This window comes from Camelus ferus, chromosome 31 (assembly GCF_009834535.1).
Source record: "Camelus ferus isolate YT-003-E chromosome 31, BCGSAC_Cfer_1.0, whole genome shotgun sequence".
In the NCBI taxonomy this organism is placed as follows: domain Eukaryota; kingdom Metazoa; phylum Chordata; class Mammalia; order Artiodactyla; family Camelidae; genus Camelus; species Camelus ferus.
Window position 1 is genome coordinate 16,219,162 of NC_045726.1, and position 23,536 is coordinate 16,242,697.

The window sequence follows — 23,536 nt, forward strand, 5'->3', positions numbered from 1 at the left end:
TCTGCAGACATGAGTTTTCAGGGGACTATTGTTTCCTACCCAGAGGTAGAAAATGAAATAATTGTCCTCAGCCACCTTTTCTTTGGATTTGTAGCCTTCTGAGAACGCCAGGTGCATGGACAGCTTGGTGTTCTGTATTTCCCCTTCCACAGACTCAAAGCCTTGTCTGGTCTCCCCTACGTGGCCATTTAAAAAAACAGCTGGACTGTTAGAAAGCTCAGCAAACAACACTGGCTCCCCCATGGGGTGGTCCTATTAACCGGGTTAACCCAGCTTTCAGAAGTCCAATTTTTTTCGCTTTCAACGATTGAGGAACATTAATCTGGTATTCCTATTTTGTCTTATTAGAAAATAAAATGGGCCTGATTAGTTATTCACAGCTAAACAGAAATAGCTACTTTAACACAGTCAGCTTCAGGTGAATTATATCGTACACACCAACGCTTAGACTCGTAACTCGCTAGGGAATAGTCTGCGCTCCTTGCGCGGTCGTGTTCCATGTCTGCCTAAGGTACACAGTTTAAGCAATTAAAAAAAAATGACAGTTTGCACAGGGAAATTATATGGAAATCACCATTCATGGCGAGCAGCATCACAGTTGCAGTGATATTGAGAATCAATGCAGTTCCCCTCTAATCCACAAGTACATTTTTGAGCATCAGGCAGAGAACCTCCCCAGTAAGTGTGTGTTTCATTGGTTCTTCCAACCCACCAGCTCACTGGGGTTCCATCTGAAAGACAAGTATGAGAAACGTGACACCTACTTTGCCCCCCACTGCCTGCCTCCCCAATACAGCTCCTTTACTTCCCTCTATTGAAAACGCAGAGAGACGGACTATTTAGAAGTGAGCACATTTTAACTATGCAATAGGGTCATTTTTAAGAGGGCTTCCAACTGTTTTCAAAATATATTTTAATGTCAAGACTTACGTTGGCACCATATTTTTTTTTCCTTATCTTAGAAAACAAGCAAGCTGTCCCTAACTCATTCAGGCATGGTGTTTACATATTTCTCTTGACGATTCCAATTATGTAATTGATTTGAAAATAACATTCAAGAAAGAATTGCTATAAAAAAAAAAACAGTAATGTCTACACTGAATTTAAAATCTGTTTGAGATCCTAACTGCCACTGAAAACTTTTAAGTTATTCTGCGAACCTGGGATTTCTTTCACTGAATTTCTTAGCTGAAAACACTGGTACTTCCTATCGTGTCTTAAGAGTTTCTTGGAGACACGTGCTGCTCTGTGTTTGGAAACTAAAGAAACGGCATTGAAAAGCCTTCTCCATGCCCGAGGTGTGTCTTTGGTTTGGTCAACATGGAGACAACGACAGCTCAGTTCTTCAGCACAACCCCCTCCTCAGTGGAACGCATAAGTAAGTGACAGGGCCAGAGGCCACCTCAACCCTGCAGGACTGCTCATTTAGGCTAAAGAAGCTGCTGAAGCATTACAGCGCCCCTGGGGGAGGATGATCAGCAAAGGCGGAGCACATGGGAGGGGGGAGGGGAAGGAGTCCCTAGTAAACAGAGTCAGGGCGGGGCGGGGCGGGGCGGGGTGGGGGGGACCAGAAGTGACCTCAGATCACGGCTGTGCAGAGATGCCTGTCCGATGTAATGTGCTCTTCCAAGCTCTTCAGTCGTCCCCATCAGGCCCCCATCAAGAATCTGAAACAGTTTCTCCCTCACTTACAACCGCCACTGCTCATTATGGTTTCCTCGTCAATGGAACGTCTGCTTCTGCTGACAACCTCTCCGCTTGTAAACACATCGACTGCATTCATTACCACTCACCGCAGGCCCAGTGGGTGAGACGTGTGCCAAGAAATCAATATGAACCATCTCTCTCTCTCTCTCTCTCTCTTTTTTTAATGTGTTGAAATTTTATCTCTAGGGGGTGCAAGATGGACAATCTTTTTGCCTTAACAGAGACTTAAAAGAGATTTTTCCAAATTCGACACATCCTTGCACAGATTGAAGACCAAAGGAATCGTTCTACACAGATGCACGACTGTGTATCTTCTCTCTAAAATAAGAACCAGCCAAGGGTTTTTAAAGGTTAAAAGTGCACTTGGCTCCATTCAAGATTCCTTAGAGTAACCTAGAGAATCTGCATAAGAAATGACTAAGGAGAATGAAGAAGAATTAGAGGCCGAAATGAAAAGAACAGGCAAGATATTAAGGACCAGGGCGCGTGGACTCCACCTCCCAAGTTATTTAGCCCATGGGTCACTGCTCTTCTTTCCAGCCACAGCCACAGTCATCCGTGACCTTAGGCATTCACATATGACGACCGGAGTCTTTCCTAGAAACACTTACTCTTTAGTAACCGTATACCCTGAAACTATCTGTAAACCAGAGACCTTAAAGATGCCGAAGGAAAAATGTCCCAGGACCCTAGAGAGGTCTTAGGTCCGCTGCTCCTGGCTCCCCAGCTTTCTTAGAAAACAAAACTGACAGAGGAGCTGTTGCCCTGAGACCCCAGACTTGCTGAATCTCCTCTCACGATTAACACCTGCATTATTAGTTAGTTAGAAAAAAAAATGATCAATTTCCGGATAACTTCTGAGAATGTGAACAGTGGAAGATTCTTGAGATAAAACTAAATTTTGATGGACATCCCTCAGTCTACCCTGCAAAATTCCTAAGTTACTTGTGCCCCCGACTGCAGTCCCCTTGTGCTGTGTCCACGTTGCAACCACCTAGAGAGGCGTCCAGGCCAGGGCTTTCTTGTTTTCACTCCTCCCACACAACGGCACCATCAAAGCTCTGCACACCCATGCGTGTCTACGGATAACTCCGAGCAAACTAATGCAATGATTTTAAGGTGTGCAAGGCTACACTATGCGCCAACTCCATCTCTACCTGAATTAAGCACTTCTGGAAATATGTAGGTCTCTACTGAATTTGTCTAAATTAAGTTAATACTAAAAATTCTCCAGTAGCAGCATATAGGAAATGCAGATAACTTGAGCACGCATTGATAATGAAGTCCCTTACTTTGTTTCTCTAGCAGGTGTTGAGTAAAAGTCTTTTTTCTTTTCTCCTAGCCCCAATTAAATACTTGTTTACATATTTCTTGTGGTTTCTGTTGTTGCTGTTTTATGTATTTACATCGAAGGGCTAACAATGGAGTAATCACTTGCAGATCAATAGGCAGACACGACCCCTCCATGTGGGAATCCCTTACTGATCTGGGTGGTGTCCAGGTTCTGGAACAGACCGTATGTTAGTTTGTAAGAGTTTGCTCCCTGACTCACTGGGTGCATTTGTTTAACGACTTTGGTAGTGGTTGATCCCAACGCTACTCTGTCTTCGCCTTGTTAGACAACCCATAATAATTTACTCTCCTGGAGGCAGCTTTCTTATTCTTCTGGAAACATACAACTTTAGTTCAGTGATCTATTTGGCAGCAACTAACTATTATTAAGTTCTAAACCCTTTAGCACTGACTATAAATGCGATAAACTAGAGAGAGGCAAAGGAGGAGCATTTACTTCTTGCGATTTATAGATGTTGTACAATTAAGTTCTGGCAAGGTTAGTGTCTTATCCCTGTAGACTTGGAAAGATGAAATGATTTCCTAAGTCCCGCAGCTGCCGAGTGACAGGCTACGAGCTTGAACTCAGAGGACCTGCCTGCCTCTTCCTGCTCATTCCACTACCCAGATGCCTGATCAGAGAGGGGACAGGCCAGCCTCCAGAAAACCAAGTCATTTCATGAAGGCAGTGAAGGTGCACATTCTGACAAAATGAGGTATTTCAAAGGAAGAAAATACGAAACCAAAATAGGAATGTTCAAAAGTCGGGAAGATGTGAAAAATGAACTATTAGCAATTATGCTGCGTGAAGGAGCAGATGACACCATCACTCCCTGATTAATTATCCTGGACCCTAACTGTGTTCCGTCTATGAAAAATAATCACCTGCAGATACCTAAGCCATGTTGTTGTCAGCCATCCCTCCTAAGATAAAACAGAACTAAGATGTCAGTGCCCCGCACGCTGGATGAGCACTGAGCATCCTTAGGGCCCAGCAAGGAGGCTTTTACTGCTCAGGGGCCCAGCTGAGTCTGGGAAGTCTGGGAATGAAACTTCAGGTCGTTCCCAGCATAGAGCAAAGAGCGACACATTGCCCTTGCTCTTTGCTCTGTCGTTTGCAGGCTGGGGCCTGGGCACTACGGACACAGGTTCTCACGCCTCTGTGGCTGGTCGCTGCGACCTGTGGGAACCACAGCCCAGGACGGCTGACGACGCTAATGACTCACCGTGGCCAGTTGAAAGCCTTGACTTCTTGCAGTGGAAAGTCAGCTCCTGTTCGCAGCGGTCTGCGTGGTCAGTTACGGCCTGGAGCTGGTCCATGCCGGCTGCGTACTTGAAAAACACTGGATGGGGGCTTTCTCCATTCGATCCTTTGACTCTGACCGAGTGGGAGCCGTTATGCTGCACTGAGGTCCAGGTGGTGTCTTGTGGGCAGAAACGGGGTTGGGAGGGAGAAAGGAGACTGTGATGAGGCTGGAATAATTAAAACATAAAGCTGAAAATCAGGAGCATCTTTTATCTGAATTAAGGTTTTTATTTCTATAGCCATCAAATCTCTTTGAAATTAGAATCAACAGGAGTGGAATTCTTAAACTGTTAACAGTCAGAATTCTCTCCATTGAAATTTGCATTACCATTATTATAGTCAACATTGTCAGGGGGCCGATGTTTTTAATTCTGTGTTATAAATAGAACTTTTTGGCCTTTATTTTTTTTCTTTCCATTACTATAAGGAGAAAGCCAAAACTTACTGTGTATATATTTATCTTTTTAATAAGCCGACTCCTCATCTAACTGAGCATCTTCTCTGATAATCAAAGAAATGTGTAAAAGACACATTTGGGGAACAAGCAGCTCACATGATCATGCAAAATTATAGAAAATAAGGATTTTTTTTGACAAAAATTGACTAACAGTGCATCAGCACTTCATTCAGGGGCCAGCACCAAAAACCACAGTGCCTCAGAGCATCTCTTCCTGACGGTAACCATAGCGACACGAATCTCTGCTGGAAGATTCTGGCGTTTTCCTGTTACATTGATTGCCTTTACTTTTTAAAGAGATTTTTAAAAAATACACACTCCACAATGTTTGTAACAGAACAAAAACACCTTGACTCCTTTTATCTTCCGCCAAACTTACCTCCCACCGTGAAGGTATAAAAGCTCCCACAATATAAAAGGCCCACAGGTCAGTGGCTAAAAGGCTGAGTTCAAGTTGCCTTAATTCAATTATATTTATAACGTCAAGTCACATAACTTCCTCTATAATATGTATTTGATCAAAAGATCCATCTACATGGAAACTTTCCATAACTGTTAGGTGTTAGATAAGTGGGGGCACCAGGCAGCTAAGGTGGAGGAGAGGGAGGAGGGTCCAGAAGGTGGCATTGTGCCCGCCTCCAGCATAAAGGGACTTGACTTCCTCTAAATGAGTGCCACCAAGAAACCGGTTAGAACCCGACAGCCGCGACTGCGCGGTAGGTAGTGAGGACCTAACTGGACACGACCCAGTGCGCGCTGTAATATACCTAGCATTGCGGCTTAAGTCCCTGTGTGAATTTCTCTGTGTGCATCATGGGTAAGGCCATGCACAAAAGGGCACGAGCATGACTCAGCCCTCCAGAGGCAAGAGCTGTCAATCAATCAAGAGACCACCTCTAAGTGAGGGTGCAAGAGGAGGGGGCAGACAGAGCCCGACACTTCCCTCCCGTGGATCAGCCTGCGCCCCCCTTCTTGGAGGTGCCTTCTCTTTCCTAAATAAAACCTTTAAAATCTTTCCCTACACCGTGTTCCGTCTCTCATCTGAATTCTTATCACTTGGGGATGACAAAGACTGGGGTCTCTTCCCTTCCCCTTGTGGGACAACAGTATGAAGGGCAGGGAACAGCCATGTGGAGTTTATTTTTTTATCATTTTTAATAGCTAATATAAGAGCAAGTTTCAAAAATCAAAACAATGTTACGAGGAACTCACTGAGGAGTCCCCACTGGTCCCTACCTCTTTCCTGCCCTGGACAAAAAATCTAACAGCCATGTGAACCCCTAACACACCAAATACACCCAGAGATTCAGGAAGAAGAACCTCCAGGCCATGGAAAAAACTCTTGGCTTAAAGCCTATGGGAAAAAAATCACAAAATATGCAAAAACTAGCAAGAACAGGAACAAACCGTGAGTTAGCATGACTAATGAGGTTTATATTCAATTAGGAAAAAGGACTTAACAGATCATCTGCCTCTCTGCTCACTAAAGGGGGCTGTGAGTGTTCCCACGGCAACGTGAATTCCATAGATTGTTTTTTTCCCCCGAATCATGTTTTCTCTAGATACTTTGTATTTCAACATTTTCCTGGAAAATTACGTAAGTGGGTCTGGCATGATTTTTTGTAATTACCTACCCCTGTTCACCCTCAGGGTTTCTTCCAGCAAATGAAATGAGGATAAAAGAAGCCACGCAGGACTGTGTCAGGCTTGGGAGTGCATCAATTATAATGTCATTGTGTCATTTATTTTCACGGCTTACGGCGCAAAGAAAAATGATGTGTCTCAATAGTTCATATAGGCTCGTGGTCAGTAGGATAGATTTATGGCCTTGCGTGGCTAAGGTGTAATAATAGAAATCTTCTCAAGTGGAGAGAGGGGAAAAGTTGAAAAGGACCTCAAAACTACCCTTCTGAAAAAAGAAATAAATTATTGCCCTTTCTAGAAATATTATTTCAAAGACCCCAACAAAGACACATTATGGGTCCCTAATAGCCCACAACATATTATTTTCATAGTTTCAAAACTCTTAGCAGGAGGAAACCTTTGAAAAGCAGCATAACTTAGCTTTGCAGTACGAGGAGACAGACCAAGGGATTTCAGGGGCCAGCACGATGGGAAAATACTGAGCTGTTAGTCGCTGTCATCTGAAGCACAAATTTAGATCTGAGGACATTAATTGTAACTGTGGACACATTTCAACAGGATTTTTGAACTACAGTTGAATTAGACCCCATCAGAACATGCTCGGCCACCTCACTGGAACCTTCCCTCTGCCCACAAGCAAGCAGATTACTGATGGCGCCTGGTTGACCATTTGCTCGCACAAATGAACCTGCAGCCAAGTTAACTTGCAGGTTTGGTTTGATGAACAGGATACAGACAACGACACTGACTTACCATATCACATGGCATTCCCCCAGTTTCCATTTATTTTGCCAGATTGTATCCACTGTGTAACCGGCAACATTCCTGCACTTTATATCAGACCTCTGAACTACACAGGGAGCCTTTCATAGGAAAACAGGCGGTTGAATGGAGAAAGAAACCCATCTTTATTTTACACATTCAAGGAAACATAAATCAGAAGCATGTCTGCTATGCTCATCTCCATCTCCCTGAGGAAAAAAGACCTCATCACAAGGCGAGGGAAATAGCTCAGTGGAAGAGCGTGTGCTTAGCATGCGCGAGGTCCGGAGCTCGATCCCCAGTACTGCCATTAAAAAAAAAAAAAAAAAAAACAAAAAAAAAAGACTACACAAAAAATCTAATGCCTTTATAGTCGGTGATTCCATCACTCACGGTCTGGAAATTGACCTTGAGGAAAGTGAAGGTGAAAAAAAATCCCTTCTCCTATAGATGCCTGAAATGAAGTCAAATTTGGGTCTAAACACCACCTCTTTGAAATGAAGCCTGTGTTTCTTCTGATGCTCGTTCTGAGAAGCCTGGGCAGGCAATATGCCAGACGGTTTAACTTGTCACATCGATCTCCAGAGAAATCACTGGTCAGGATGACGCGCGCACGATGATAAACAAGGGCTGACTGATGTAAACCCTGGCAGTTGCTCCCGGATCCACAAACATAATCTGAACACACAGTACGGACCCCCGACAGCCTTCTCAGAGTTTCATCCACCGTGTTGCTCGCCTGTTACTATCCAGAGAGAAACACCGTTTCAGCTGGCTGCCCTCTGCTATCCAGCCCAACCCTCTGGCCACGCAGATAAGGGAACGGAAGTCAAGAAAAACTCACTTGCCCAATTTCACAAAACTCTGTAACTTTGCCACACATTCCTCAACAGCCCAGTGTGAGTCCCTGAGCTTTCTGAGCAGGCAAAGCCCTCAGAGGCGGCTGAGGTGTGTAACCTGCCCGGAGCGCCTTCCGCATCTGAGCCCTCTCCTGTGTTTCTGGTTAAAGACTCCAGAAGGAAACAGACCTAGATCGTGGGGATTCACGTGCAGACAGTGCTGGTAACGGCCAGCCGCGCTGCTCTCAGTGTCCAGTGGGTGCCTTGAGGGAGGCAATGGCCAGCTCTTACCTGGCCCTGCCCCAGGTCTCAGAGGCCCTGGGGTCATCCGTTTGCCAAAGCCAAGATGACTGGGTGTGTGTGCTTCACTGAAAGTGGAATTTTTTTTTTTTTTTTTTTTTTGGTTGGGGGGAAAAATGTCTTTATTGATAAATAGGTTGCAGTGAAATAGAGTGATGGTTTTCAGGGGAATGAAAAAGCAGAATCTCAGTCTGTCTCCACCCTGCCTTTATCTCTCGGCTTCTGCCTTCTCTCGGGCCACTGTGGATGCTGAAGACTTGGTGGGAACGCCAGGCCTTCTTGGGACCTTGGGGCCTGTCTTCCTGGCCAGTGGTGCAGGCCCCGCCTTGGACCCACCGCCCTTGGGAGGAGCAGGGACCTTGGCAGCGGCCTCTTTAGGGACCTTGTTCCTCATCTTCTTCTTGTCTGTGGAAGGAGCCCCATTTTCACCCTTGGTGACTGTGGGGTTTTGAACTCTGACTTCCAGCCCCCTGCCCCCCACATTTCTCATTTTTATTTTATTTTATTTCTCATTTTTATTTGACAGAAAAAAGTTGCTCTTGGCGTACAGATTTTAAAAAACCAAAATGCTTTTAGGAAACGTGAAGAAGTAGGGGAGAGTATAGCTCAAATGGCAGAGCGCGTGCCTAGCATGCACGAGGTCCTGGGTTCAATCCCCAGCACCTCCATTAAAAAAAAAAAAAAAAAAAAACCTAATAACAAGAAATGCGAAGAAAAGGGGAATGGGCAAGCTCTCAGCAGACAGCCTCCAGGCGCCAGGGGTGCCCAGAGGTGACGCTCAGCCTGGCTCCACTCCTGTGGGCACCTCCTGACCCGTGTCTGTTCGAGGGCTCTGAGAAGGGCAGCCCTCCTCCCCACAGCTCTGGGGCCTTGAGGCTTTTCATGATTTGCTTTAATATTTTTAACACAAGAAAACACTGTAAGATACAACGTGGTGTTCTCAAGAGAGAGCAGCTCCCCCACAGCCGTCGCCCCGGGGGGTTCAGAGGGCGAGCGTTTCACCCACCAGGTCCCGCCGCATGCAGGCTTGTGCACCCGCTCCTTTGGAAGGGCGGACCCCTGCTATTTAACACGAATGGACACCGACTCAACACGACTCGCATTGTCTCAAGGCAGCACGTGCGTGTGCTGGGCCTGTGCCTGGAGCCCCCCAGGGGCGCAGTTACTGGGGAGAATCATTAGTGCCTCCCCTTGGGAGTCGGCCCAACGCAACGCATGAAAGCAAAAACGATTTCCTTAGAGAGAACAGAATGCGTACACTCATAAAATCAGGTGTGGGCAGAGGACAGGGTCACGGTCAATACGAGAGACTGGTCGTAATCTGTGGTCTTGGAAAAGTCAAAAAAAATCCTCTGGGCGTCCAGGGCCATGTTTGGTAAGTGGAGAGAGTAGACAGGCTGCGCCTAAAGACTGAACATCATTGTTGTGGCCATGAACGCTGGGGCAATGAACCGAGCCTGCTGCTGGCCTAGACGCAATCTGTCTCTCTCTCTATATATATATTTTTAAACATTTATTATTTGTTTTTATTTTGATAATAAATATTTCCTTTCTTTCAAATGTTGTGTAATTTTTTAAAAACAGCTTTGTTATGGTCTGATTCCTAGACAGTAAACTACACACATTTCAGAAGCACAATTTGATGGCTTTTGATAGACGTATATGGACCCATGACACCACCACCACAATCAGGATAGCTAACACTTCCCTCACTCCCCAAGAGGTGCAGATCTTGAACTCCCAATTTATCCCTCCCCGCCCCCTTTACCCCCTGTTCGCCATAAGTTTGCTCTCTCTGTCTGTGAGTCTGTTTCTGTTTTGTAGATATGTTTCATTTGTGGCCTTTTTTGAGATTCCACATATAAGTCAGAGCATGACCATCTATATTTTTGTTGTTCATCAGACCTCATTTTGTCCATCCAATAAGGCCAGGGCATACTCTGTGGCTGACAAAAAAAAAAAAAAAAGCAGGGAAATGAACTTTGCTGAAGCATTTGTCTTTCCTTTATAAGCTTCAGGCCACTGGCCAGAATGATGTCTCCTCTATGGGGGCAGGAAGTGTACTTTCCAGGCAAAAGCCAGGATAAAAGAGATGCAGGTTCCTGGTGTAGGGCAATCATCAAAGAGCAGCAGTTCTTCCCTTTTTTTCATAGAAATCCTAACATTTTGACATTACAGAATTTTCTGTAAGAAACACTATTACCAAACAAAACTTGCCACGCTTGATAAATGTCCAGTGATACCAGGCTTCCTGCCAGTCTCAGTTTTCAAGAGCAAAGCAGACAATAGTGAAATCACAACTCTTTTTAGAAGGAAAATATATGTTACAGCAGCTGCGTCATTTACTCACGGAATAAACTCTCCAGTCGGCGCTCACCGCCTCTTTCTGACACATTGCCAACAAGCACTGCTATCTACTTAAAATAGCAAATGCAAAACTTCCCACGTTCGTAACATTTTTAGTTAGTGGAATTAACATCTGTCTACCTCCCTAGTCTGAAGGTCTGTGAGAACAGCGAGTTTCCCTTTTATTCCTCAAACGTAGCATAGTGCCTGGAAGTTTGAAATATAAAGTAAGTGCATACAGTGATTGGATTAAATGGATAACTTGAATTAAATGGAAAACCTGATTACGCCAAGACAGGAATTCTATCAAGAAGAGAGAGGCAAAAGAGAGAAAACCTATATAAATAAGCAAATATATAACACGTAGCATGATGGGTCCATCAGCACCCACTCTATAGAGGATTTTTTAAAAAATAACGTGAGTTGTGTGTAAGGCGGTTGGGCTGAATGCCCCTTGCTATACCACGGAGCTGGAGGTCTGACACAATTTCTGACCCAGGGAAAAAAGGCTGTTTAAGAAACACAATTGATCAGCTGGCAGAAGAGCAGAAGGGCAAGTGACCCAGCGATAATACTGAATCAGAAGGGCTGGATTATTAATTTGCTGAGTCAGTAAGTCGAGATCTGAAGGCGGAGTGGGCAGACGCAGTCCTCAGATGCTTCGTCCAGCCCCCGGGTGAATCTCACCAACCGGAAGTTGTGTCACTGCTCTGACCACAACGCATCCTCTTCCGGGGACAATTAACCTCACAATGCAACGTCTTGAGAACCAGTTTCTGCAGCGACGCAACTAGGAAAATAGAAGAAAATGCCCTGGCTTGAGGGTGGGCACAAACACCCCTATCTCTCTCAGTGGGTAAACCCACTGGAGTTTATACTCCTCACCTTGCCATCAACAAATTATGTTCTGTTTCTTCTGTTTACAAAGGAAATGAATCTGTCAATAAATTTCACAAGCAGTCCATTCAAAATAGTTCACTTTTTTGTCTTGTTTTTGTTGTTTTTGTACTAAAGGCATTAAATGCATGCAGAGTATGTCCTAGGACTACATTTTTGAAGGTCATTGCCAAGGACATAATTTTGGCCATTGGTTTAGAATTTTGGGGTTTTGCATATTTTTTCAAGTGTTAGTATTTGTTTTTAATAATTAGAGAATGTTTCATTGTCCACAGGCATTGTAGCATCACAGAGATGGCAAAATTTTCATACAAAAATATTTCCAGGTTGGGGGAACCAGATCAGGACCCTAAGAGCTTCCTCTGTCATAGACAAAGAAAACAAATTATGGTTACTGGGGCAGGGGGGAGGGGCTGGGAAGGGATAAACTGGGAGTTCAAGATTTGCAGATACTGACTATGATATATAAAATAGATAAACAACAAGGTTCTACTGTATAGCACTATATTCAATATCTTATAGTCACCGATAATGAAAAAGAATATGAAAACGAATATATGCATGTGTATGTATGACTGAAACATGCTGTACACCAGAAACTGACACAACAAGGTAAACTGACTACATTTCAATTAAAACAACTTAAAAAAGAAAAATTAAAAAAATTAAATTAAAAATAAATTAAAATTTTAAAACGAGATCCCTTTAATTTAAAAAAAAAAAAAAAAGTAGATTTGTTAGAGGGCACCTCATACGATCGCCAAGTCAGTAAGGACCATTTAGCTGTAACCTGGATTCATTCCTTGGTGTTTCCCCAAGAACAATCTGGATTTTTAAAATTTTTAATTAAATAATTGTTTTATGAGATATTTGTTGCTCCCTGGATTGGCCTATGCGTGTCTTTGTCTCCAGCACGTTGCTTTCCTTATGACTTTTGAGTTTAATAAAAATCCTTGGTATTTAATATTATTTGGAAGTCTTTGCTGAAACATTTTAACTCCTGCTCTCCATCCTGTGTGTGTGTGTGTGTGTGTGTGTGTGTGTGTGGTGTGTGTGTGTACATGTTTCATCATCTACTTGATGTTCCGTCTCAGTTATAATTATGGAATCTTAGAAGTTTTATCTTTTCACACAGAACGAGAATATACCAACTTCAGGAGTTCTGTACGAGAGTTGGGCAACTATAAACTTCTCTAAAAAACAATTACCTAAAAGGCATTATGATACCATAATCTGCATTAATGTTTTTTCATTTGCAATGAAATACAAAGACACATATGGTTATTAACTATTCTTTGATAAGAAAAAATGTATACATCCATATCAATCGCTAAATTATTGGCCATATTTTTCATGAAACCTTACATACACACACCCCTTAAAGCTCTTAAAACTTCCCAAGATTAAGTTAGGGAGTTTAGCTGATATTTAATTTAGAGAATGAATGTCTAATTTTTAGCTTCATGTGTGTGAACAACTCTTGTTGCATTTGTGGGTGCATCAGAGCCACAGGGATGGATCATTAAACCTCACCCACAGTGACCTGGATAAATAGGAGCAACAGAATAATTGCCTGGACAGTGAACTGATGAGGGGGACCAAAATGTTCCATCTGCGTTGGTTTCATTTCCCCATTCTGCAACACCCTTTGCTCCTCTTTCATTTTAATTTTGTTGGCGATAAAGTAGGCTGTGGACAGTAAAATCGAAGATTCTCAGCTTCATGGCAGTGGTTTCCAAATCTGTGTGCACAGAAGAATCTCTAGAGAAGCTTAACAAAAATACAGCCTTTCCCAGAATCTGCCTGCAGAAAACAGAGCTGCCCCTCAGGTGACAAGTATGCGGGGACCTGGAAATGCTCTATCCTGCTGGACAGTGTCCGCTGGTGACAGTAAAGCAATGGGAGCCCGCTGGCCCAGTGAAATTAACTTGTAAATTCACACTCCAAATCACATTTTTAAAAGTTTGGATTGCTGAGGATATTACAACCACCCAGCAGGCTGTAAGAAGAGACCTTGCACTCATTTTTATAGCCAACTCAAAGACCCACAGACAACCCGAAGTTTACGCATTCACGCCTGGAAGCCTGAGCTTCCCTTTCAAACGCGCTCCTTCCCCCAGAGCCTCCATTTCCATAAGTAACACCTGCGCCTTCCTTCCAGGGCTCAGATCCAAACCCGGGAGCCCTGCCGGGTGCCTCTCTTTCCCTCCACCCATGTCCAGTCCCCTGGTTCTAACTCAGCCTTTCTCCCCTCCTCCTCTGCTCCCACCCTCCTCCACACCACCACGGTCTTGGCTCAGTTCCTGGAGCAAGTCCTAATCGGTCCTCTTGCTTCCTCTTGGTGCACCATGATGGTTACTGGTCCAAACTGCACTGCTGGTGTGACTCCCAGACCTGCGCCTTTCCAGCTACGTGACTTGAGGAAGAGCCATGCTCTGATCCGTCCACCCCGTCTGTCCAACACACCAGGTTCCCTGTGGCTCAGACCTTTTCACCGCCTACTCCTTCCACTTGAAGGCTCCACCTCAGCTTTTCTTTGATGTGTGGTTGGCTTACATGTAACTTTCAAATTGAGTTCTTTCCTGATCCCTTCGTTAGAACAGGCAGGTAGCTAGATGTGAGCAGAGCAAGGGGGACATGGGCAAAATGGCAGGAAACCATACGTTATGTGAACAACAAGCATCCTTGGGCAGAGAGAAAAAAGTAGGAACCTCCAGACTGATAATAAACTACACATTTTGGGATGACAAGTGTCCTGGAGGCAGGCAAAGAAAGGTGGGAAAAGGCAGGAATCTCCAGTGTTCAAATGTAACCTTTTGCTCAAGATGCCCTCATTACAATACAATTAGCCTTGCAGATTAGAAGTCCCCATCATGTACGAACACCATGACACTTCTGATCCAGACTAAGTAAGGACAAAAATCCTTCCTCCCCCAAGGAAGGGGGAGCTGGGATGGGAATCAGGGAATATGAACCCAAATCCTTCCCTCTCCAATGAATATTCTGCCCGTTCATTTTGACACCCTATGTAACCAACTTGCCAAAGAAACTCAGGGCAGCTGCTCACCTGAGCCTGCCCTCTCTCCCTCTTGACAGCATCTTGTCCATCCCTTAATAAATCTCCACTTTACTTTCTTGACCTGTGTCTTGTCCGTGAATTCTTTCTGCGACATGACAAGAGCCTAATCACTGGCTACATCTCTGTTAAAAACTGTCAAATTGTAACGTACCCTTCCCGGTCTGTGCCAACAGCCCCTTCCCCCCCACAACCTGCCACACATTTGACTTGCCGCGGTCCAGGGTCTGGTTCCCCACCCCAGAAAGAACCCTACACCAGGGGAGGCAGCTTTCAGCTTCAGTCCCTGCTCTGGTCACAGCGTGCCTGGCACAGGGTAGGAGCTGAGTACACCTGTGTTCAGTGCTGTCAGAGGCTTTTTTTTGTGTGTGTGTGTGCAACTCTTCCATTTTGTGTCTTTACTTGGACATCTCTCTGGGTCACCCTGGGGAAGGAAATGATTCGCGTCCTCAGCAGACACTTTTCTAGGCCATCATCATGCATGTAAATTGACCAGAAGAGTTAATCAGTAGATTTCTGACTTTTCCCCCCCATATTGAGAGGCACCTTCTCGTCTCTAGAGTAAGAAAACTTTCTTGTACATCATCATATATATATATACATATATACATGAAATCAAAGCTGAGCATGTTTTTGCTGTCTCTTTGCATTTTGATGATACTGGCTGATAACTACTTTCTCTCTGGCAGTGGGTACCAAGGTTCACTCTGAAAAGGTAAGAGCAATTGCAGGGAATCAGAACACATCAGCTATCGTATCAGGTTAGCAGGAAAACAAAATACCTCTGAGACAGTTATACGTTCCAAAGGGCTTTATAAATCTGCACCGCTAAAGCCTCATGGGCCACATGTTCACTGTGCTGATTGAAATATTTTTCTTTTATTAAAACCACCACCCGCAGAAGATCAGACCATCAGCTCTCAGTTTTTCCTCTTGGCAGCAAGTATCCTTCTTTACAAACTTGACCTCAGCCGTAACCAAATCTGCCAACAGTCAATTATCAACAAAACAGCTTCAGTCACTGAAATCTTACTCATCTTTGGAACACGCCACTTGGGGTCATTTCCACCTTTCTACGAATCTTGGAATTTTTCAGTGTATGTGGAATTCTGCTCATTGGATTAACCCAAAATAATACACATGAAAATCTTTAACATGCCCTAGACGTCTGTGATAATTAAGCATCTAATTGATAAAAGGGAAATGTGTTGTTGGGAAGCCAGCATCTTCCTTTAGCTTTCTTTGCCCCTGGCGTTCACTTGCGCTGTGGCAATGAAAGAAATGAAAGCAGAAACTGAAGAACTTGAAGACCTGCTATAAACCACTGGAGTCCAGTGAACCTAGAAATATCCCCTTGGTTGTTTCCGCACATCTTTTACTGATCACACGTCTTTCAGTAAAAGTAAGCCGAGGCATTAAGCCTGTCATCACACTGCAGTATTTCAGTCCATATTAATAATAAAACGCGTACTCCCAGAGACCCAAACTGCCATACTCACACCCACTGTGATGCCCTGCAAGTTCCTGAACTTTCTGTACCAACTTCAGGGGTAGTTTTTGGACTAGAAGATTTGTTTGACTCAATTCAGATCAAATCATAGGATTAATCACCGCCAGAATGCCCAGATTTTGTTTCACGTATGAAATCGCAGGAGGTATAAAAACCATGTGAGGATTATAAACTATTCGCAAACCTTCCTTACGGAAAACGCAACCCTGTCAGGGTGACACGAAGCCGTAACAGAGACATCAAATTACAACTCAGTTATAGTCATCTGAGCACCATCTACAGTTGATTTTTTTTCTGATCGTTGTCTCAGAATTTTCAGAGTCAAATTCTGTGGTTGTTGAAGTACCTGGTAGGTCTACACTGCTCCAGCAGGACACAAAGTTTTTGAAAGGAAGTCTGTCGGTGGAATGTTATGTGAGCCTGGGGGGAAAGTTATGGGTACACACACACAGATTGAGGTACACAAGAGGTACGAAGAACTTGCGTCAGTTCCATCAGGGCAGCTGTCACTCACTACAGTGGACATTTTGGTCCTTTGCACTCCTCTGCTTGTAAATTTAAAAGTTTCGAAGAATTAAAGGCGTCATAAATCATGTCATAAACAAGTCCTTTAACATATAATTATAACAGGGTTTCTAAGGAAAATGAAATATTACTTATACCGTGGGCACATAAACATATTATTACATGATGTGTGCACACTTTAGAAACATTCATTATCTCCTGGATAAACTCGTGTGATTAGAGTCAAAGGAACACAAACAGATGTTAGAAATTTATAAGTGAATATTCTCCTAAGTCTTTGGCATTTATTGACACGAACCAAGAAATCTTTTTTTGGTTGTTTCTGACTAGTAAGCGAAGATGTATTGTTAATTTTGCACAAAGAAGGAACATTTCCCGCAAATAGTGACAAAACTTTTCATGCCCACTTCTTATCTATTTTAGGACATTACTTTTAATGCTTCCGAGCAGTCTGATTACAATTACAGTCACAACGCACATCTAAATAAAGCTGCCACTAGGTAAACTCTACTCTCCCCATCTGGGCTTCCCAGACAGCAAGGATTTGCAGGAAAGGAACTGACAGAGAAGAGCTTAGGCGCGTACCTGTCATGTTGCAATACACGAGGGCCTGGTCCCAGCGGGCCACTTCCGTCCAAGTCAATGTAGTAGAGCCCCGAAGAGTCTCCTTCGTGCCGGTGGGCTTCACACGACTGCTCGTACAGCGCTGTAAGGAACACGGGTCTCAGACAGCGGCTACGAGGGGACGAGTCCCTCCGTGCTGGTGAGAGGTACTTGCCCACTGACACTCATTCTGCCTGGCTCTCGAGGACCTTTTCTCAAGAGGAGCGCCCCCCTGCTCCAGTTGGGTGACATGAAGGTTCTGAAGCACAGAGTGAGAGATCTTAGGAGGGATCGCTGCGGGACGTGTGGATCTGAACCTCTATTCAAACCCATGGTAACTGGATTTCCTCAAGCCTTGTTCTTTCTTGCTTCATGATATCTAAGCATCTGAAGTGCATTGGCTTAATCTCCCTAAATGATCTGTTATTATCTCATAATCAAGTTATTTTTTAATTACTCAGTAATTATACTTTTTGTTTACTTAAAACAATTTACATGTGAAATGCATTTTTTTTTCAACGGGATGAATTTCACAAATCAGCAACTCCTCTTCATTCAGCTTTTAAAGTTTGTTTTGAAAAGCAACGTCCTTGGGGGTTACAGCTCCGTGATAGAGTGTGTGCTTAGCATGCATGAGGTCCTGGATTCAACTCCTAGCACCTCCATTAGATAACAAATAAATAAATAGACCTAATTACCTCCCCCCTCAAAAAAAAAAGCCATAAAAAAGCAACGTCCTTAAATGCTTTGCAAATGATTTTTCAAGGAAACTGAAATTTAAAAGTATATATAAATCTATAAAACATATATATGAAATGTCTGTTCGTGGTTTCAGTTTATCCTAATACACAATTGAATTTTTTACATGTACTATAAATGTTTTGCTATGTATAAGGCAAGTGATTAACATCTGCAGATGACGGGCTGAATTAAAATTCAGAATACATGTAAATGCATGATCACTTGGTGAGTGATCAACCGAGTAACATCTCCCAGGTGCATCACTCGTTGTCTTGGCAGGAAAAACCCTTTGAAAACCTCAAAAGCCGCTAATGGCCGCTGGGACAGACGTACAGCACTGATTCTGGGACGGTGTTGGATCCGATCTCTACGGATCAGATTTGGCTTCCACGCGGACGGCCTCAGGTAGGGGTCAGGTCTTGATCCTAGTCGGGTACAGCTCTCTGCCATTCTACAATGACTGGATCACCTACATTTCTATCTTTCAAATAATTCAGAAAAATTCAGAGAAGATTCAAGGGATTGTTCTTCTCTTGTCTGCCAGCACAAGAAGATTAAGGGAATGTTTTTTTGTCCAGAGATTTTGCAAAGGAAAACATCCAAGTGTCCAATGTGTCAAATTAGGTTGCCCCCAATCAGCGGCACGGCCACTACCATCTACACTGATGGACACACGGACAATATGGATTATTTTTCCACCATGCCTGCATTTTGGTCACTCATGTTTACATTTCTATAGATACAGAAACATGCTCATAACTGCCTGGGAAAGTGTCCAGAGGGACACACATAAGTGGATAACAGTGGTTGTGTCTGGGTTGGGGCTGGAGTTGCCTGGGAAACAAGGTTAGAGGAGGAATGACCAGGAGAAAGCTTGCTTTAAAATGCGACTGTATGTAGGTATTAAGTTTGTCCTTAGACCCAAAAGCAATGGCTTTGTGATCACTTACTGCTGATTTGGCAATATGTCACCTTCAATGGCTTAACAGTTAGAGAACCCCAGTAAAGTCAATTCAATTATGACACCAAATCATGGACCACAAGCGAAAGACCCTGAGTATATAGGACAGATACATACATCTGTTAGTTTTTAGATCAGAGTTGTTTGGAATGATGTTTAGATCCCAGTTACTGAAAACACTCGAGCATCATTCCTTAATCATTAACATTCAGTGGGTCTCAGCTTCATACAAGACACCTTGCAAAGTATGATGGAGGACACGCTAAAGAAGAGATCAACGCACTCCTGGCTGTGACTTGGCGAAGTCACGCAGCCTCGGGGTTCACGGTGTCCAGCTCCCTTCAAATGAAGACCTGCGCTGGCAAAGTCTTACCTGGCACTGTGACAGCAAGTAGAGATGGAGGTGGCCTACTCTGGGTGACCTTGGGGGTGTTCAGGGCACAAGTCACCCCCCTCTGTCTTCCAAGAGGCTTCGGGCTCCTCTGTGGAACCTGCAGGGCTGGGGACCCAGGGCTGTCATCCCCGCACCAATGCCTGCTTCCCGATTCAGTTCCCACAAGGACGAATTTATGTCACTCCATGGCCCGCCTTCCTCCCATACTTTGTGTAGAAATAAAATTAAGCAATTCACAGGGAAGAGTTCTTAAAAGTGCAGTGTATCCTCCCCGTAGGAGGGCTGAACGCGGTGAGGACAGTGAATTTTCGTACCATGCGCTCTCTCTCTGAAGCCTCAGAAAGAGGGGTTCTACGAGAACCCCTTCAGAAGGATCAGCAGTGACACAGAAATAAGGGAAAGCTAAAAGAAAAACATAAACATGGGCCAATAATTAGAAAACCAAGGGGATTTCAGGCGCTCTAGTCATTAGCTTCTAGGAACTAATGGTTTAACGGCCAATAAAGTTTTGTTAGCTTTGCTGAAGTTGAAGGACTGGAGACCGGTGTTCCAACTGAAGAAACACTGCTGAGAGGTAGCTGAGAGCCCTGCTTTGTTGCTGTGTGACCTCAGGTAAACAGCTTAGCCTCTCTCATTCCTCAAGTGTAAATTGTAGATAATAATACATTTACCACCTCGAGCTGTTTTGAGGATTAAAGGAGTTGAAATATGCAGAGAACGAGAAGAGAGCCGGGCACATGGTGAGTTCCCAGTATCATCACCATCATCATCATCACCACCACCGCCATCTTCACAAAACACCATCATCACAAAACACCAAGACTGCAAGGAATCTGAGCATTTAACCGGCTTCTCACTGACATCTAGAAACCCGACCATGTTAGCTCCCATCCTGCGCTTCTGAGAATTTCCTTATTTCATTTTATAAATACTGAGAATCTGGTAACTCATCCTGTTTACTTTGGCAGACAGGACTTGAGCACTAAAATTGGGTCTAACTCAAGGAACAGAACAAGACATAATACCATGCATTCTAGAATTTATTTTTATTTTTGACTACATTTTATTTTCCTATAACTGATTTTCCTTCGCCTACTATTTTTTCTGTATTATTTACTATTATGCATTTCTATAAGCTATCTTATCATCACTAGGAAATAAAACTGATTAAAAATAAACCAAAGACTAGTGGCTAAAATCCTTATTCTTTGATGCTGTCTTCTGGCTCATGGTTGCACAGACACACACATACCCAAAATGATAGAAAGGAAAATAGAACCACATGGAAATCAGAACGAAAAGAAGAACAAGTGAAGTGCGAGGCTTACAGGAGTGGCAGGTTGCTCCCGTGTAACCAGTGTGTGCGCAGTCGCAGGAGAAGGTGTCCCAGGACTGGGAACATTCGCCCCCGTGTTCACAATAGCTGGGCAGGCACCTAGAAGAAGACGGGCGTAGCGCTACTTCCACATTTGGTCATGAGAAATGCGTACCTTAATATTAATATGCTGTCGTGAAAGACAGATGACGACAGTGACCCGACCAGAAAAATTTCAACATGAACGAAAATTGTTGGGTCCGTCATCAAGATTTCCAAACAGAAGATCAACCATAGACTAAGAAATCTGTTAGATGCTACCAACTGTCATGTATGTGTGACAGGTAAATTTTGTACACATCTCATTACATCCGAAAATGTGTTCGCTTTTTTCACAAATAAGGCAAGGTTAATTTCATACATGACCAGGGATACAGATTGCCTGCAAGGGCCACAGACAGCACATCTCCCATCCCGGCTTTCATATCCTTGCTCTGTGACCTGCAGATTCTTCCATCAAGAGGTACTGCTTATATTTCCATCGTGGACTTGGGTTGGGAAAGCGACCTGCTCGGATCAATGGGACATTAGCAAACTGATACAGCAGAGGATAGAACAGTGCTTGGGCAGTGGGCTTGCTCTCCTTCTGATTTTTGAATCCTGAAAGCACCACGACATGAAGAAAGCTGGGCTGCTCGTGCAGCAGCATCACCCCTGTCGGTTCAAACCACAGCACAGGTGAGTGAGGTGACTGTAAATCGTCCGGCTGCCAGCTGACCCCCCAGGCAACCATGGATGATGAGAGAACTCAGCAGTGAACACAGAATTGAGAGATAAACAGTTGTTGTTTTCAGCCTGGACATTTTAAGGATAATTTATTGAGCAGCCAAAGCTAACTGACGTACGCACACCATATTATAGTATCTTGCCACATTCATTTAGAACTTAAGGAAAATATTTAAAGAGAAGGAAGACAGGTAGGAAAAATAAGAAAATTTTTATCCGTGTAGCATCATGGTGTCAGGGGTTCTGAAAATCATCTTTAGGTCAGACCGATGATGCCTTTAGAAATTAGATCTAGAGATCACCTGAGGACTGAGGCCTTAAATAGTATTTTTTTCCCCATATAATTGAATAAACCACAAAACTACTCAGGTAAACCAAATAACCACTTATGTACCATGGAGATTGTTATGTCTCACTTATTAAAATTAAAGGTGAGGCTTTGTTGAGAAGATTAAAAGTTTTAATTGAAAGAATATTATTTAATTTTTGATTATCAAAAAATAAATGCTATCCTCAACAAAACATTAGCAAATTTAATCCAAAAATGTATAAAAATATATCTAGAAAACACAACTAAGTGTAATTTATTCCAGGTATGCAAGGCTGTTCCAAAAATTTGAAAAATTAATTTGAAAATGAATGTAATCCATCACATAAACAGGCTAAAGAAGAAAAACCATATGGTCACATCAGTAGATGCAGAAAAAGTATTTGACAAAATCTCATACCAATTCATGATTGAAAAACAAAACAAAACTTCTTGGCAAACTAGTCAATTCTTAGAATTGACTGAAAAACAAAAAACAAAAAAACTTAAAACCCTATGGCAACATTATACTTCGTGGTGAGAAACCAGATGCTTTCCCCTAAGTATGGGAACAAAGCCAGGGTTTGCTCTTACCTCTCTTATTCATACATCATACTGAAAGTCTTAGCTAATGCGATAAGACAAGAAAAGAAATAAAAGACATATAGATTGGGAAGAAAGAAATAAAACCATATTTCATTCACAGACGACACGATTACCTATGTAGAAATTCCCAAATAATCAAAACAAAAAATCTGGAACTAATAGTAAGTGATGATAGTAAGGCTGCAAGGTATTTTTTTAAACAATGAACAACTGAGATTTAAAGTGAAAAACATAACACTTACATTAGCACGCCCCCAAAATAGAATACTTAGGTTCGTGGATAAATACTATAAAAAAAAAAAAAAAAACCACACAAGGTATGTGGTGCACAGTTTTGCATTTAGCGTTTAGAAGATTAATGTTGGACCAAAGGCAATGAAAATGGGAAACGTGACCCCATCAGCCCAGCCCTTGCCTTGGGATGCTCCAGACGGCATTGACATGAGCCTAAAAGGAATTTGAAAATGGCTCTGTAACCTGAGTTTTACGACAGGAAATCCTAATGTCCAAAATCCAAGCAGCTGTAAGACACGATCCCTCCTCCCTGCAATCCCCTCCCCGCAGCCCTGTCCCCAAGAACTGGGCCACCTTCCCTCTGAAGTGTCATCAGAGCCACGGGAAGACAGAGCGCCCTGCGGGTGGGCCCTTGTGTGACTCAGGAAGGCTTCCCAGGTTCCCGTCAGATTTCAAACATTTTTTTCAGACTCTGCAGCGCCAGGAACGCTGCTGCGTGTCGTGAATTATTAATTCCGGGGCCTGATGCCTGTAAGTTACAAGACTAGCTGCATTTTTCATCATAAACTTCAGCTGCACCTGAGCCCCCCTTGGACCTGCTCTGGGCAGGCAGAGCGGTGGGCTAGGGGGATGGCCGGGCACAGTGCAGAGCGCCCCCAGGCCGGGGGGTCCACTTTGCTGTGTTTTTAAGTGAATCTATTTCGTGGTGCATTGGACAGGCAGTTGGCAGGTATGGACTATGGGCTGAGGAAAAATGAACATTTTTTAGTATTAATAGTAGTGGAGCATAAGGACATGTCTTCAGAGGCTGAATCATAAAATAATTACAATTATTGACCAGACAGGCCATCCAAAGTGCTAACAGTTATTTTCATGTCCACTTACACA

General features: G+C 43.5%; 1 protein-coding gene across 1 annotated transcript in view; it reads right to left on the bottom strand.

Moving 5' to 3' along the window:
- LOC102521772 (contactin-associated protein-like 3) overlaps positions 1-23,536 on the bottom strand; it is a 148,604-nt gene that overhangs the window by 32,326 nt on the left and 92,742 nt on the right. The window contains 5 exon segments of the mRNA XM_032471085.1: positions 575-731; positions 4,266-4,463; positions 17,287-17,311; positions 17,313-17,407; positions 20,729-20,835. Coding sequence (XP_032326976.1) covers positions 575-731; positions 4,266-4,463; positions 17,287-17,311; positions 17,313-17,407; positions 20,729-20,835 — 582 coding nt within the window.